At 56.4% G+C, this 14,780-nt stretch overlaps 5 protein-coding genes across 5 annotated transcripts; 3 read left to right on the top strand and 2 right to left on the bottom strand.

The window, feature by feature from the left end:
• Positions 1-519: 519 nt before the first annotated feature.
• On the bottom strand, positions 520-4,420 carry CCMA1212_005245 (Calcium-transporting ATPase 2; the record flags this gene model as incomplete). Its single annotated transcript, XM_073702513.1, has 2 exons — positions 520-1,788; positions 1,853-4,420. 2 exons carry the CDS (start codon positions 4,418-4,420, stop codon positions 520-522), a joined length of 3,837 nt encoding a protein of 1,278 aa, XP_073558746.1.
• Positions 4,421-4,915: 495 nt separating this feature from the next.
• On the top strand, positions 4,916-5,260 carry CCMA1212_005244 (uncharacterized protein; the record flags this gene model as incomplete). The annotated part of the gene is made up of 1 exon (XM_073702512.1): positions 4,916-5,260. The coding sequence occupies one exon, from the start codon at positions 4,916-4,918 to the stop codon at positions 5,258-5,260; it is 345 nt and encodes a 114-aa protein (XP_073558747.1).
• Positions 5,261-7,440: 2,180 nt separating this feature from the next.
• On the top strand, positions 7,441-8,961 carry CCMA1212_005243 (Purine nucleoside permease; the record flags this gene model as incomplete). Its single annotated transcript, XM_073702511.1, has 3 exons — positions 7,441-7,557; positions 7,643-8,423; positions 8,573-8,961. 3 exons carry the CDS (start codon positions 7,441-7,443, stop codon positions 8,959-8,961), a joined length of 1,287 nt encoding a protein of 428 aa, XP_073558751.1.
• A 277-nt stretch (positions 8,962-9,238) lies between these two features.
• CCMA1212_005242 (putative serine/threonine-protein kinase iksA) lies at positions 9,239-11,611 on the bottom strand (the record flags this gene model as incomplete). The annotated part of the gene is made up of 3 exons (XM_073702510.1): positions 9,239-9,945; positions 9,999-11,464; positions 11,565-11,611. 3 exons carry the CDS (start codon positions 11,609-11,611, stop codon positions 9,239-9,241), a joined length of 2,220 nt encoding a protein of 739 aa, XP_073558752.1.
• Positions 11,612-12,303: 692 nt separating this feature from the next.
• Positions 12,304-13,365, top strand: CCMA1212_005241 (Transcription factor ACEII; the record flags this gene model as incomplete). The annotated part of the gene is made up of 1 exon (XM_073702509.1): positions 12,304-13,365. One exon carries the CDS (start codon positions 12,304-12,306, stop codon positions 13,363-13,365), a length of 1,062 nt encoding a protein of 353 aa, XP_073558750.1.
• Positions 13,366-14,780: the final 1,415 nt, after the last annotated feature.

The raw sequence follows: 14,780 nt of genomic DNA, 5'->3' as shown, positions 1-14,780 counted from the left end.
AATAGTCCACTTTCCAGTCTTGGTATATTATGATCTCGGTTTCTAAAATACCATCATGCACACTCGTGATGAATTTCGATATCCTGATCCCTCTATCATATTCCCCCAATGCCAATGTATCACCACACAATACATAGGTATACATTCTTTCATGATACGTTCCTCTCCAACCTTCATCCTCCCACCCCAATCAATCATGATCTATAACGCAACAGAGGGAGATAGACATTATATATATCCATATAGAGCGCCATTGATCCATGCAATTCGCCCATTCCCAATGTTCCCTTTGCCGAAATATGCAAGTTGGTATGTGTATGTATGCCCATGATTCTTCGTGCAGCGCCATTGCTTCTAGCTCCTGAGCAGCATAAGAGGTAAAATTAAGAAGGGGGGGGGGGAAGGAAAACGTGTCAAATAACAAGCACCTCGGACAAAAACCAAGTAGAGGGAAGAAGTAAACAAAAACTGTAATGAAACGGCGTAAAGTCGCATGTCTGAGAGGTGAAAAACGAGCCTCTATCGCCTCTTCGACCTCAACCACCCCTCCCAGGAGATCCAGTCCCGCCGATTATTCGGCTGCTCCCTGGTTCTAGCAGGAGCCGGTCGTCCCGGCTCAACCCAGGTAGTCCGAGCAGGCACCGTAGGCCTGCGAGCCGATCTGCTGATGGAGCCACGGGCATCGTTTCTCCTGGTTCGGACAAAGTATCGGAGGATATACGGGTCTTGACTTGGCGGTATGTTCAAGTCGGACCGCGGCGTGAGGATCGGATCGTTCTTCAGTGTGCGAGGATGGATCTCCAGCATCTCCTTGTCTGCCAGTCGGCCCAGTTTCGCAGCATCAACCAGGGCTTGCAGGTCAATCTCCATTTTTTCGGATATGGAAGCCGTTGCAGAGTTCTCGACAGCACTGCTGCTGTTGTCGTTGAGGGTAGGCTGTGACTCGGTGTCTGAAGTGATTCGGTTTGCCTCGCCTGGTGGTGGGCTCGCAGCTGACAAGCCCATCTGGTGGACTAAAGCGTTGCTGGACGAAATGCCTGAGGTCTCCATAGATCCCAGCTCTGCTTGAGAGGCGTCGCCGGATCTCTCTTTTGTTCTGGAGAAAATCAATGCCCAGATACTTCGAATTGGGGTACTGACGAAGAGGAAGAGCTTCCTCAAACCACGGAACGACTCCAAGACCAAACAATCAGGCACTTGACGAATCAGAGCACCGAGCGGAATGGTCAGGCTGCCAAACAAGATGCTCCATCCCCACTGAGCTCCCGTCAACGGTTTCGTATCAAAAGCTTCGCCTCCCTTGAAGATGATGAGGAACTGGCCGAGGATCGTCAAGAGCTGCACGCCAATAAACCAGGGGTTTTTGAGGATTCCTTGGTACCAGATGTCTAGTTTATTGTCCACTCGCCGGCAGTTGTGCTGGTTGAAGAACTGCATCCAAACATAAATGTTGAACACAAGCGTTTGAAGCTTTTCGATTTCGTGCTCGGTGCCAGGGTTGAATATGTCCCAGCCCACATAGTGCACCAGAAAGACGACCAAGAGCTGGTAAATGGACTGACCGACGATCATCTTCCACATGGTAATGCTCACGATCGGCGTATTGCGAGGCTCGGGTTTCCGCATCAGGAAATCCGGCGAAGGATGGTCGGTAGCAAATGCGAGAGAGGCGAAGATGTCCATGATGAGGTTGATCCAGAGAAGCTGTACAACGGTGAATATTGAGTCACCCACGAGTTCTGAAATGATTGTGGTGATGCCTGCGGTGATGTTGATGGTGAACTGGAACTGCAATACAGTTAGTCATTTCAACGAACCAATGCCTCATAGATCGATCGATGATGCTCCTTACCTGAATAAACTTCTTGACGGCATCGTTGACTGTCCGGCCCCAGCTCAGGGCCCTGACTATGGATGCAAAGTTGTCGTCAAGAAGAATGATGGAAGCAGCTTCCTTGGCCACCTCGGTGCCCTGCAGCCCCATGGCAAAGCCAACGTCAGCCGCCTTGAGAGCAAGCGCATCATTCGTTCCGTCGCCAGTGACGGCCACCGTCTCCCTCATCTCTCTTAGGCGTGTTACAAGCAGTAGCTTGTCTTCGGGACTGGACCTCGCTAGTACCTGCAGGCGTGGGATAACGGCATCACGCTGTGAAGGCGTCAGCTTCCTGAAGGTTGGCCCGTCCATGGCCACGCCGCCAGCAGTGTATATGCCGCATTCTGCTGCGACAGCCTTTGCCGTGAGGAAATTGTCGCCAGTGACCATGCGCACGAAGACGCCGGCATCTTGACACTTGCGGACGGAACCAACAACTTCTGGCCGAAGCGGATCGCGAATCCCAAAGAAGCCAATGAAGACCATGCCAGACGCCAGCCATTCCAAGTTGATGGCGGCCGGGTCGTCGTCTGGGTGCTCGAGTACCTCGTTCTCGTCAAAGTCCCGAAAGCCTATAGCAACCGGGCGAAGCATGTTGACGGCATAGTCGTTGATGGTCTTCCGAAAGCTCGCCCTGTCCGATTCCGTGAGCCGAGCGATGGTGACCTGATAGGTCGGGTCGGATACTATAAAGGCACAGTACTCAAACACTATCTCAGCAGCCCCTTTGACTAGTAGCCGGTATCTGCCGTTGGGCAGCTTCAGCAGAACAGCCATCCATTTCCGCGCAGAATCGAACGGAAGCATGGTGACTACAGGAGTATTGGCTCGCTCTTCCCCGAGTCTCCCCATGCCCAAATGATCTCGACCAAATTTGAGCAGAGCCGTCTCGGTGCTAGATCCAACGAACTCGGCTCCTGCAGATTCATCTCTCTCGAAGGCGGTAGAATTGAGGGCTATGCTCTCCTTGATCAGTCTCTCGACTTGAGGAGAGACAGTCGACATGAACTGCCGAGCCGAAGGGAGCTTCGTCACTGAAGAGGAGGCGCTTGAGCTCGTAGCAGTGATAGGAATCTCGTAGTCCTCGAAGCCGCTTTCGAGTCCGACGCGGCCGGCAACAACCGCCATCTTGTTCTGCGTTAGAGTTCCCGTCTTGTCCGAACAGATGGACGTGGCATTGCCCATAATCTCGCAGGACCGAATAAGACGAACGAGGTTATGGTCCTTGAGCATTCTCGTAGTTGCGAACGCAAGGGCGATGGTGACATTGAGCGCCAGGCCCTCGGGAACAGTGATGACTACAATGGTAACGGCAAGCATGAGGACATGGAGAAAGGCCTCGGCCTTCTGGGTTGGCCGGGCGTGCTTGTACTGAGGAAGTCGAACCAGAAACCGGATAAAGAGGATGCAGAAGTAGATGGCGCCAGCAACAGCACCAAACAGAATGAGCTGCTTACCCAGCCTGCCCAGCTTCGCCTGAAGAGGCGTCTCCTCCACGTCCTCTCGCAACGACATGAGCGTCATCCCATGGGCTGAGTATTCTCCTACTGAAAGGACCAGAAAGCGGCCGACACCACGACAGACAGTGGTGCCGCTAAAGATGAAGGGATCTGGTTGGATAGCTCGAAGACGGCTGCGGTCCATCGTAGCCGTTTTGCGGACCAGCTGAGTCTCTCCTGTGATGGACGACTCGTCGATGTATAAGCTGGACCCCTGGATCAAAACACCGTCGGCGGCCACGACCTCGCCGGCCTCGATATGCATGACGTCTCCGACCATGACATCGTATATAGAGATCTGCTGGATCCTGCCGGAGCGGAGGACCGTCACCTCACGCTGTTGCTGTCGCTCGTTAAGCTTCTCGAACCGGTGATTCTTCTGCCAGTCGGTGGCAGCGCTGGCAAGAACGATGACCACGATGGCGGCCACAACCGTCACTCCGTCCACCCACTCGATGTTCGATGCATCCTCATCTGCTGAGAGAGACTGGTAGAGGCCGATGGCCAGGGATATACAGGCCGAAATCGTTAGCAGAATAATGAGCTTGTCGTTGAAGGCAATCCACATGAGCTTGAGGAAAGACTTTTGCCGGCGTCGAGGCAGTCGGTTGGCGCCAAAGATGCGTCTCCTGTCGACGAACTGATGATGTGCTTCGCCTCTCGGGAAAGGCAAGCTCGGGACAGCGGGAGGCTCCTCGACGGGGGAGAGAACCGGCAGACGATCCTCGCGAGCGGCGGCAACGGCCTCGTCAAAGGTGATTGTGCCATCGAGATTGGCCTCGTCAGCGCTGAGGCCCGTGGCAATGTCCGTCCGCAGACCGAGCACGAGGCCGCGCAGCCCGCCAAAGGCGTCGAGAGCGGCAAGGCTCCTCTGCTTCAGCAGCCTGTGCAACTGGGACGGCGTGAAGGCGAAGTTGTTTGCCGGCAGCGGCTGCTCCGCCTCGAGCTCGGCGACCAGCTGCGTCGCCTGCTTGCCGGCCTCGGCATCGACATCGACATGGTCATGGTGGCGCGTCACCGAGGCGGGCGTGATGAGTTCGTCGTCCATGTGCGGGAGCCCAAAATGGCAGGGCCGGGTTCAAATGTCCCTACGAGGGCATCTCTTGGTCGCTGTTTGTCGGCAGCGGAGTTGGAGATGCGAATCCCATGTGGGATGGCTTTGGGGGCCGCCAGCAATAATAAATGACAAAGGCCTGCTGTCTCTCTTTCTGCGAGGTCCGGGATCCACCTCGAGACAGGCGACGCTCTTAGGGGGATTTACAGCTCTCCACGCTGCGGCGCCGGGGCCGGGCAGGCCGCCACAGGGAGCTAAAGCCCGCTGGAGCTTAGGCAGGTCGGGCGCTGCGAGGCCACCAAGCAGCCTGAGCCGCCACTGAGTAACAGATGCCAAGCTTCTGCTAGAGTAGAATTGCAAGGCTAGGTATATGTACATGTATGTCCAGGTTGACAAACCTCCGGCTACAGATTCCACTCATGCTTCTCTCCATCTCTCGCCATCCCAGCGTCTACCCTCTCGTCTTCCTAACCAGATCATAGCAGCGCCATGCAGCTTCCAGGGCCGTCTTCTGTCGAAGCATCACACAGTATCGAGATGGCCAACAAAGCGCGACATCGAGCGAAAGGGGACGGCTGCGTCTTTGGCTGCCGGCTCTCTCCACTCGGGCACGTCAATTCGCCAAGCAACTCCATACACAAGCAGTCTCTCTGGCTCTTGGCAGACCAATTCTCAGCCAATCCGTCGAGGGCAAAAGTCGGGTCTCGAAGTCGATGGCCACTCAGCTCGATCAGAGAGATGCAGCGGCTTGGCTGCCTTATGAATCCTTCCGAGAGTCGCGGTCGACGCTGCTCTCGGCGAGTGACAGATCGTCGAATACACATCAGAGTATGACTGTCTGGTCCGACTGATAGTGAGCCCTACGAACAGGTTTGCGGAGCCGATCTGAAATGGAACCAGCCAATCGAGCCATTTGGCCCCCAGTCGGCTTCGGCTTGTCTGGCAAAATCGACACGAGCTTCCTCCACTTTGCAGGCCCTCGGAAACAGTCGTCTTGACAGTGGCATTCTCACTCGGTCCAAGTACATCTTTCGAACGAGTTCATGACGTTTCCATTGTGTCCTCTCCTGCAGAGTGAGTGCCGGCACCACCGGTCCTCACGAAGTCATTCGAGCCTCTAGGGAGTCACCAGGCAGGCCGTTCCACCGTCTTGGCCGGGATAGACCTTCGCAACTCCACATGGGTGTCAATGCTATCGAGTACGGACGACAGAGTCCCGAGTAGCGACGTGCGATCGACCTCGAGCCTTACAGGACGGTAGAAGGCGCAAAGCCGTCAGCCAGCCGCTGGCGTGGCTTGCCATTAGGGCCGCCCGCCAAGGAGACCCGGATTTCTGGTGCCCTTTCCCAAGGCTTTTCCCGATATCGACGCCTCGATACCTTACAATTGGATCCTGCTGCTGATCAAGTACACCAGTGTCGAGCTAATGACACCAACCACACCAAGACGCCATCCCGCCTGGGCCAATTGTCCGAAACTCCGAGCATTCATACCAGAAGCAACGGTTCGCATGGGAAACAGAGGATGAAAGAGGAGATAATAGAAGACGAGAAAGAGGCGAGCTTTTGAAGTCTTTCGACAGCCTTTGTTTCGTGGTTCAAGCATCTCGAATTCACAGTGCAGGGAACAAACAGAAACTGGACATCATCCCGAGCCACTCCATAGGAGGTCACGGCACCACAGCCAAGCTGCTTGGCGCTGACACAGCCCTCCGCACATCTCCGAGGCGCAGATAGCGCCCAGCCCGAAGCCGGGCAGATGAGCATGCGACCATGCCTGGCCGTGGGGGAGAGGAGAAGATACAACAAGACAACTGGAGCTCTCTTGTTGGGGATTTATTACATGCCACAGCAGATCCAACCCACCCAAGGCATTTGTCTTTTAAGCATAACCACAGGACCAGTAACGCCCGCGCTCCGCTTCGATGACGGGCGGCCTGAGCGCGCAATTGCATATGCCGTTGACCACAGCCGTCCCCGAATACCGAGGACGGCGGATATCCTCCGCTGCGTATCGAGGCGAGTGGTCATGTCCTGTCGATTGCGGCCTCTCGCTGGATCTCAATCGCTTCTCTCCGAGACAGTCGCTAGATCACGCACTCATGCGGTGACACAGCACAGTAGCAACGAACGCAGAGCCCCCATTACCTTCTTCTAGCTTCGCACAATGGCAGCCAGCCATGCATTGCGGCGGCCGCTTATCTGTAAAGCATGTCGGCTTCCCGGGTTTGCTTATTACCAAGAGGCGCTGGCGCAGCGTCACTGAGCGGCTTCAGCTGAGACGTGCTGGTCTTATGGTTTCTCTTTGGCGGTTGCCTGAGCCAAACTCTCGCTGTTGTCTGCATTCTTATAATTCTATCCGTCTTCAGCTGGTCATTGTGAGCAGTTTCGTCTACAAGTCCTTATCTTGGTTAAGCAAGCTGCTCAGACTGAGACTGACCCACGCGTAAAGATGCTCTGTTTGGCTCACACGTTCCGTCAAACTCACTGTGAAGGAGAGCCTGAACACTATCAACGCTGCAGTTCCAGGCAAACGCCTCTACAGACATGATTCAAGCAAGGAAGCAAGTGGCCACCAGCAAACGGCGTGACCCGAACCGCTCTTTCAAGCTACGATACTGCAGGAAAGCAGCCCACCTTGGGATGACCTCTCCATGCATGTTTCAAGAGCCTCGACCTTGTTTCAGTCACCATCGGCAGAACGTAGCCAAACAAGATGAGCAGTCGTTCATGATCGGGGTCCTCGGGACTTGCGCCCGGCCTGGATAGTGAATAGGAAGCCGTTGGAAAAAGGCAAGTCGAATGAAGCTCACGGATATCGGCATTACACAAGACACGGCATCTTTATTTCACTGCTGCTGAGGTTAAAGCTTATTCACCATGAGTCTGTCTCTAAGCTTCAAAGTCTGAAGTATAAGTCTATGCCATCCGGTTTCTCACCATGTGGCCCGGCCTGATGGATTGGCTCGTGCTTCTCCAGCTCAGGCATCGATTGAGTGTGCCCACGCTGTCACGATGTTCCTCACGCTGGGCTTGGCCATGCTTCTAACAGCGACGGCCCTTACTCTCGCTGCCAATGCCCAGCCTCCTTCTTCCAGAATGATATCACCAAAAGTCATGATTGTATCCATGGTTCGTCGCCTCCGCACACCTAGGCTTGTCTGACCAAGGTCCGAATCCATCCCCAGTCTCCTTTAACCAAACAATTCGTTGTTAGTTCGAGCCCGAGGCCCAGGTATGGCATGATAACTTTCCCCAGTCCGGCCTGGGCAACCTCACCTCGCAAGCCATCGCCCCCCCGGGCCTCTCCATGCTCTTCCCATGGGTCTTTTGCACGGAAACAGGCAGCGTCTGCCAGGTAACCGTCGGCGAGGGTGAAATCAATTCGGCCGTCTCCATGACCGCCCTCGTCCTCTCCAGCAGCTTCAACCTGACGCAGACGTACTTTCTCCTTGCCGGCATCGCCGGCGTCAATCCTCGGTACGCAACCATTGGCAGCGCGGCCTTTGCCCGATACGCCGTCCAGGTCGCTCTCCAATACGAAATCGACTCCCGCTCTCTCCCCGACGACTGGCTCACGGGCTACATCCCCTATGGCCGCGCCCAGCCCTTTGAATATCCATGCATCACATACGGCACCGAAGTCTTCGAGCTCAACGTGGACCTGCGCGACGCCGCCCACGCCTTTGCCCAACGGGCGCAGCTCCTAGATGAGCGTGAGCCGCAAAGATACCGTCTGCTGTATTCGGACATGGGCTCGTCGTACAGCACGGCCGTGATGCCCCCCAGCGTGGTCAAGTGCGACAGCGCCACGAGCGACGTCTACTACTCGGGCGGCCGGCTTGCGCAAGCCTTCGAGAACACGACGGCCCTGTGGACCAACGGGACGGGCGTGTATTGCATGAGCGCGCAGGAGGACAATGCGACGCTGGAGGTGCTGGTGCGGGCAGCGATACAGGGGCTGGTTGACTTCAGTCGTGTCATTGCCATGCGGACAGGTGAGTTTGATATTGCCCTCTTTTACCAACTCTCGCATATACCTCTCCACGCGCCTATACCTCTACACACATTCGCACGTGTATCGTTCGCACACATACATCCCCCTCTACCCATTCATACCAAATTCCCCAAACTCACAACTGCCCAGGCTCCAACTTCGACCGCCCTCCCCCCTCCCGCTCCGACTGGGAACACCTCACCCACACAGACCAAAACGGCTTCCACATCGCCATCGCAAACCTCTACGCCGCCGGCATCGAAGTCGTCCGCGGCATCCTCGACGGCTGGGACTGCACTTATGCGAGGGGGATCGCGCCGTCCAACTACATTGGCGACATCTTTGGCAGTCTGGGCGGGCAGCCTGATTTCGGGTTCGGGAGCATCACGGGCGGGAGGAGGCTCAGGCCTGCTGCTGCTTCTGCTGCGTCTTCAGGAGGTGGGAGGGTGAGCAATTGGACGTGGAGTGGTGAGTCTTTGGCTGGTGTTGAGATGGCGAGGAGGAGGAGGTTTGGGGTCAAGGGGGCGATGAAAATGTAAAGGGCCTGCAACGGCTTCTGTTTGATGCTGTTACTTTCGGGGTTTGTGAGGCTTGCAGTTCCGTCTCTGCTTTGGCGGTCTGTTCTTTTTTTGGGGATTTGTGGAACTTGCAATGTTTTTCAGTCTTGTGTTGTATATGGATATCTCATTCGTTGGCTAAATCTATCATTTCCAGTAGTCGGCATCATCTTCATCTTCATATCAAACCTACGCACCATTTTTCTCCCCCTTGGTCCCTGCTACAATTACAAGTATATAAGGGAAACATCAAGAAGTTCTACCAACCATCCCACTCATCACGCGGAACAGCAACACAGAGCGCCTCCCAGCGAGCAGCCTGCCAGACGACAGCCAGATGCAGCGCCAGAAACAAGAGCCTCGTCCCCACGCCCGTCTGGCGGAACAGGCTCGTCGCCAGCTCGCCGTGGCTCGGACGCCGCCGACCGAGCGCGACGTTGCCGGCGGTGCGGACGGTGGCGGCCGAGCTCGCGTGGCTGCTCGTCGGCAGCCCCAGGTCCAGCACGGCGAGCAGCACGAGGGGCCCGCCGACCTCGAGCGTGGTCATGTAGGGCCAGCACGGCCGGACCAGGGTGGCGAGCTTGACGAGGAACAAGCCGAGACGGCCGAGGTACTTTACCGTGTCTGGGGTGACGCCCGTCATGGCGCAGAAGCGCATGAGCAAGAGGCCTGCTCCGTGCGGTATCGTGGAGAACTGCTGCTGCGGAGGCGGTGCGAGGAGAAGGGGGCCTCCTTCTGGATGCGCGTGGCCGTTGGCTTGTAGGGTAGTGTTTCTCTGGTCCACTGGCTCTAGGGCATGCGGGTCATGGCTACGGCTTTTGACAATCGCGTTGGAGGGCTCCGGGTCGGCATGGACGAGGCCAGAGTCGTCCTGCATGAGGCCGTCCTCCCGGGGGACCGTAGCTGGCCAGGGGGCATCACTCTCAGGCACGCTCAGGCCGCGCGAGTGATAGCCTCGTCTAGGATCTGTTGTACTATAAGATCAAGTGCTGTCACGAATGCGGGTCAGATAGACTTACCTGGGGCGGGCGTGCTGGGCCCGGCTGGGGAATCCAGGTTCTGGACTCTGCTTCCTCGCAGCCCAACGGCAGGGCTCGCGCTCCGGTCCTTGGTCATTCCGTCAAAGTAGGCTTCGCTCTTCATGGCGTTCAGGACCTCGTTGGCGCTGGGCCGCTCGGCGGGATCGATAGCAAGCAGCTTCTTGAGTAGCATGTAGAGTTTCGGGGGCAGATCCGGCCGCTCGCGCCGCTCATCTTGGAAGCCCGTCCAGACGGCAATCTCGGCTCTGAGCTGGTCGACGTCTTCCAGCTCCTCCTGGACGGCGTTGGCAGATTCATAGGGCAGTCTGCCGAAGCACATGAAGTAGAGAATCATTCCGAGGGAGAAGATGTCGGACTTGGTGGTGAAGTTGCCGTAGTGGCCCCTTTCATCCAGGCGCAGAACCTCGGGCGCGCAGTACGAGATGGTACCCGTGGTGCCGGTCGATTTCCTCACCACATGCTCTGCCTGGACTTCGCCAAAGTCGCTGATGAGGCAGCGCAGCTTGCCGCCCTCTCGGTGCAACAGGCAGTTGCTCGGCTTGAGGTCTCGATGGATGTAGTTGGCCGAATGCAGATATGCCACGCCGGACGTGATATCTTTGAACAGAGAGTATATCTCTTCGACGGGGAGCCTGGCCTTGTCAGACAAGCCGTCCCGGGTCGCATCGATCTGACCTCGCGAGCGACGGCGAATGCGCTCCTTGAGATCCTCCTTGGTAACCTCCCTCGGCCCACTGCCAATCACGTGCTGGTGAAGGTCGCCTGAGTTGCAATACTGTTGGAGGATGAAGGCGCAGGCCACGCTGGGCCCAAACATGGTCAACTTGACGTCCTCCAGCCAGACATGTCGATACGAAACGAGGTTGGGATGAGAGAGCTTGGCAAGGAGCTCGACTTCGATCAGCACCTTTTCGAGCCACGCATGGTCGTCGCCCACGGGAACTCGCTTGCAGGCAAAGTGGCCCAGCTGGCAGCCGTCAATCTCATGCCGCACCAGCAGCACCACTCCCTTGCCCCCCTTGCCCAGGACTTTCTCCTCCACGAAGAATGTTTTGAAGTAGTTTGGGCTGAAGGCCTCCCTCTTGATCCTGCTTCCTTCGGACTGCGGCACGCCCGGGGCGCTGGAGACGAACTCGGCTTCGTCGTCTACAGAGGGCGACGTGCGGGCTGGCGAGCCGCGGGCACTGGGCGGAGGCCTGAACAGGCGGCGGATGAGGCTCGACGGTGTCTGGTCGGCCGGGTTCGACTCGACGCTTCCGGCGCGAAGCATGCGAAAGTATCCCGGGTCGACGTACGGGCTGGGGTCGGCGTCAAACTGGTGGTCGAAGGGGCGCTCCGACGGCGGCGACCCCAGCGGGCGGTGGCATGTAGGGCATTCGGGATGGCCGCGGATCTCCAGCCGCTGCGAGCTGGTGTCGCGCACTACAATGGCGTTGCGATGTCGTCTGTTGCAATCAGGCGTCAGCAATTCGATGCTTTCGATGCTTTCTGTCTCTTCCCGAGGGGAGATGCAGGTCGGGGGTCTGAGAGGGAGAGGTAACTCACAGCACAATCTCGCGGCCTTCCTGGGGCTGGTATGGGATCAACGACATAGCGACAGGCTGCGAGTGTCCGTCGTGAGCAAGAGCGCCAGCATGGCGAAGCTGCTGAGAAGACAATTTGTAGCAGAGGCGATGGAAGGCGCGGCAGGCGAATGGTGGAAAACTGGAGAAGCTTCGGGGATCGTGGGATTTGATGAAATAAGTTCTGGAGGTGGCGCGGTTGGACCTCCTACAGGGGACACGAGATAGTTCGTTGATTACATACTTGTAGGAGGTCGAGGGCAGTTGAGCTCCGGTGGCGACGTAATTGAGGGGCCGTTTTCCAGGTGGGCTGGTGGGCTTTAGTGGGCGCTCCACTGAACGTGGCAGCCTGCAGCAGCCCCGCATCGCTAAGGCGGCAGTGTCACCGCTCGCAGATGAATGGCCTGATGGATGGCCAAACTCCCGCAATATTGGAGACGAAACTCTACTTGGATCTTGCATCGCCCATCTACTGTATCTCCAGAACACCAGACAAATTGCATACTTTCAGTCCGTCTTTCAGTCCGTCTCCAGAAGCACCAATCGGACCTTTCTACCCACGTAAGTTGATCGACGTCGCCATCCATGATGCCATGTTAAACCTTAGCATGGCCCTATCAGAGGCTCCTCGGGGCTTCCCCGTGAGGCTTGTCCCGAGCTGACCACATCTTGCTCTCTCTCAACGTCGTGTACCTTATCATCAATATTTTGTCTGATTCGCAATGCATCTCCGGCAAGCAGGTGATCGATGTCATGACAAGAAGCTCAGGTGTCCCAGACCTCCGGGCTCGCCCTGCTGCAGCCGCTGCAGAAAGGCCAATGTCGCCTGTGTCTTTAGTCCGCCAGCGAGGCCATTCCGCCATCACGAGCCCTTACCCTTGAACCACAGCCATGATCACAATCACAGTCGCAGTCACGGTCACAGTCACAACGGGGGAGGCGTCGGTTTTGACTGGCTGGATCTCATGAGCTTGGAGCAGGAGCAGGAGCAGCAGCAGCAGCAACAGCGGGAGGAGGAGCAAGGCCAGTATCAACAGCCTCATCCACCAGCCCAAACCCTTCCCGAACGGCTCGCAACCCTCCTGTCTGCCCTGGATCGCATGTTCCAAGCCGTGCCCTCGTCCCTCGACATGCACCACGTCCCAAGGCAGCACCTGAGAGAATACGCCGACACCGTGGGTAACGGCTTCGACCTGCAGTCCACTCTCGACAGCCTCCTCCACCATGCCCAGGACCTCATCTCTCTCTATCCAGAGGCCGCCTCTGCTTCGTTCAACAAGCGCACAACGGCCGCCGAGTCCGACGCCCTCTGCACCGTCCCGGACTGCATACACCAGGATCGCACTCTATCGCACACGACGCCGTTGCCCAAGCTGGACCACGCGCTGTTGCACCTCGTCATGGCGTGTCGTGTCCGTCTGCTCGATGTCATGGACACTCTTGCGGAGCATGGGCGGATGTGCGCCTTCATGGTGGCCACTCTGCTGCCAGGCTACGACCCCAAGTTTGCGGTGCCGGAGATACGCGTTGGATCATTTGTAGCCCCTACAAATACGGCTGCCTCGATGCTGCTTTCTGTGCTCGTGGAGCTTCAGACGGCATTGGTGACGAGAGTCAGGGACGTGGCTGCCATAGTTGACCAAGTGAGCGATGACACTAGAGCAGCGAGAGAGGCAAAGGTGGTTCGTCTGCAGTGCGACATCTTACTGGAACGAGCTGAGTCTACGCTCGGGGAGTGGTCCAGATTCAGGGACGGGCTGGAAAGTGCCAGACTGCTGAGATGAGCCTCTCAGGTGAATGACAGCCGCGAGTGCGTGATCATAAGACTTGCATGCTGACACTTGCATATGGTGTCTAATCACGATAGAGAAGAAGAGCGACAACGGGGATGAAGTACCGGGTGTTGTATATGACTTGCACGTACTTCGCATCTGCTACTGTCTGTCTGTCTGGGCTCCTTGGCTGCCTCTTGAGCAACGTTTCTCTCTTCCGCATTATTGCGAAACACTCACAGCTCGTCAGAGGGAAACGTCGAAGCCTGGACACCACTTGCAATGTCGTGGACTCGCAAAGCCAGCCACATGCATGTCTCAGAGTCATCAAAGCAACCGAGCTCATCACTTCGTCCGCCCCCTTTGCTTCGCACACACACCTACAGAAGGAGATAACGTCCGTTTAACGCCGTCCAACAGCAAAACAAGCCCGCCGAGGTCATCGAAAAGGTCAAGATTTGAAGCTGTGCTACCCTCATTTCGCACTTGTAGTTGCTCCGGCGCGGAAGTCCCCCCCATCCGACAAAGGCGCAGTTTGGGCGAAGCTCACGAAAAGGTCCTGTAGTACCGACTTCGTCCTCCACACGTCTGGCAAGTGTAACAGAGCAGTTTTGCCATCGCCGTTGTCCGTTTCTGTCAGACTCCGTGGTGCTGCTGTGACTGTAATCATGCTTGTTGTCAACGGAAAGAATCTTGTTGTGCTCGCGTGTATCCTATTTACTCCGCACGAAATGCTACCTCAATCTTGATACATACTCATGCCAGCCAATACAACACATGCCGTCTGGTTGTATGTCGTGATACTCTTACATAGCACGCACTGCCACGGCTGCCACAGAGCTCACGTCCTCACAATAGCCGTGTCGAAGCATCCCTTGAGGGATGGCCCCGTCTCCCACTCGCAGTCCCTATAAATAGCGCGATAACACGCACAAACGCAGTGTCTCACCCGCCAGAAGGAGAAGCGGCCGACGTCAAGGGCCTCGCCGGCATGTGATCAACAGCGAGCTGAAAAAAAAAAAAAAAAAAAAAAAAAAAAAAAAAAAAAAAAAAAAAAAAAAAAAAAACAGAGCGAGTAATGCCAGCCGCTCCGAGATCAGCGTAGCTTATCAAACGAGATGATGCGTCTTGTTTCAACCCACATGCCCGCCATGTACATACTGTACCTGGTCAGCGCCTCACATGGCAAAAAAACGCAACTCTATCCCTTGAAGAAAAGAAAGAGAAAGAAACAGAAGTCTCAAGAAAAACCTCTGCCAGTGTTTGGGCGTCAGGGCGTGGCTGGCTGCATGCATTTGTGCCTCCGTCCCGGTGAGACAAGCCGTTTCATGGGACGCACACGCAATATCAACGGTGGCCTGATTCAGCCAATCGCTGCAATTCAAGGCCAGAATGTCTCGGAGAGATATTCATGATTGTGCTCTTTT

Source organism: Trichoderma ghanense (assembly GCF_004382785.1).
Source record: "Trichoderma ghanense strain CCMA-1212 chromosome Unknown scaffold_5, whole genome shotgun sequence".
Classification (NCBI taxonomy): domain Eukaryota; kingdom Fungi; phylum Ascomycota; class Sordariomycetes; order Hypocreales; family Hypocreaceae; genus Trichoderma; species Trichoderma ghanense.
Note: the sequence above shows the minus strand (reverse complement) of the source record. Positions and strands in the feature narration are given on the sequence as shown.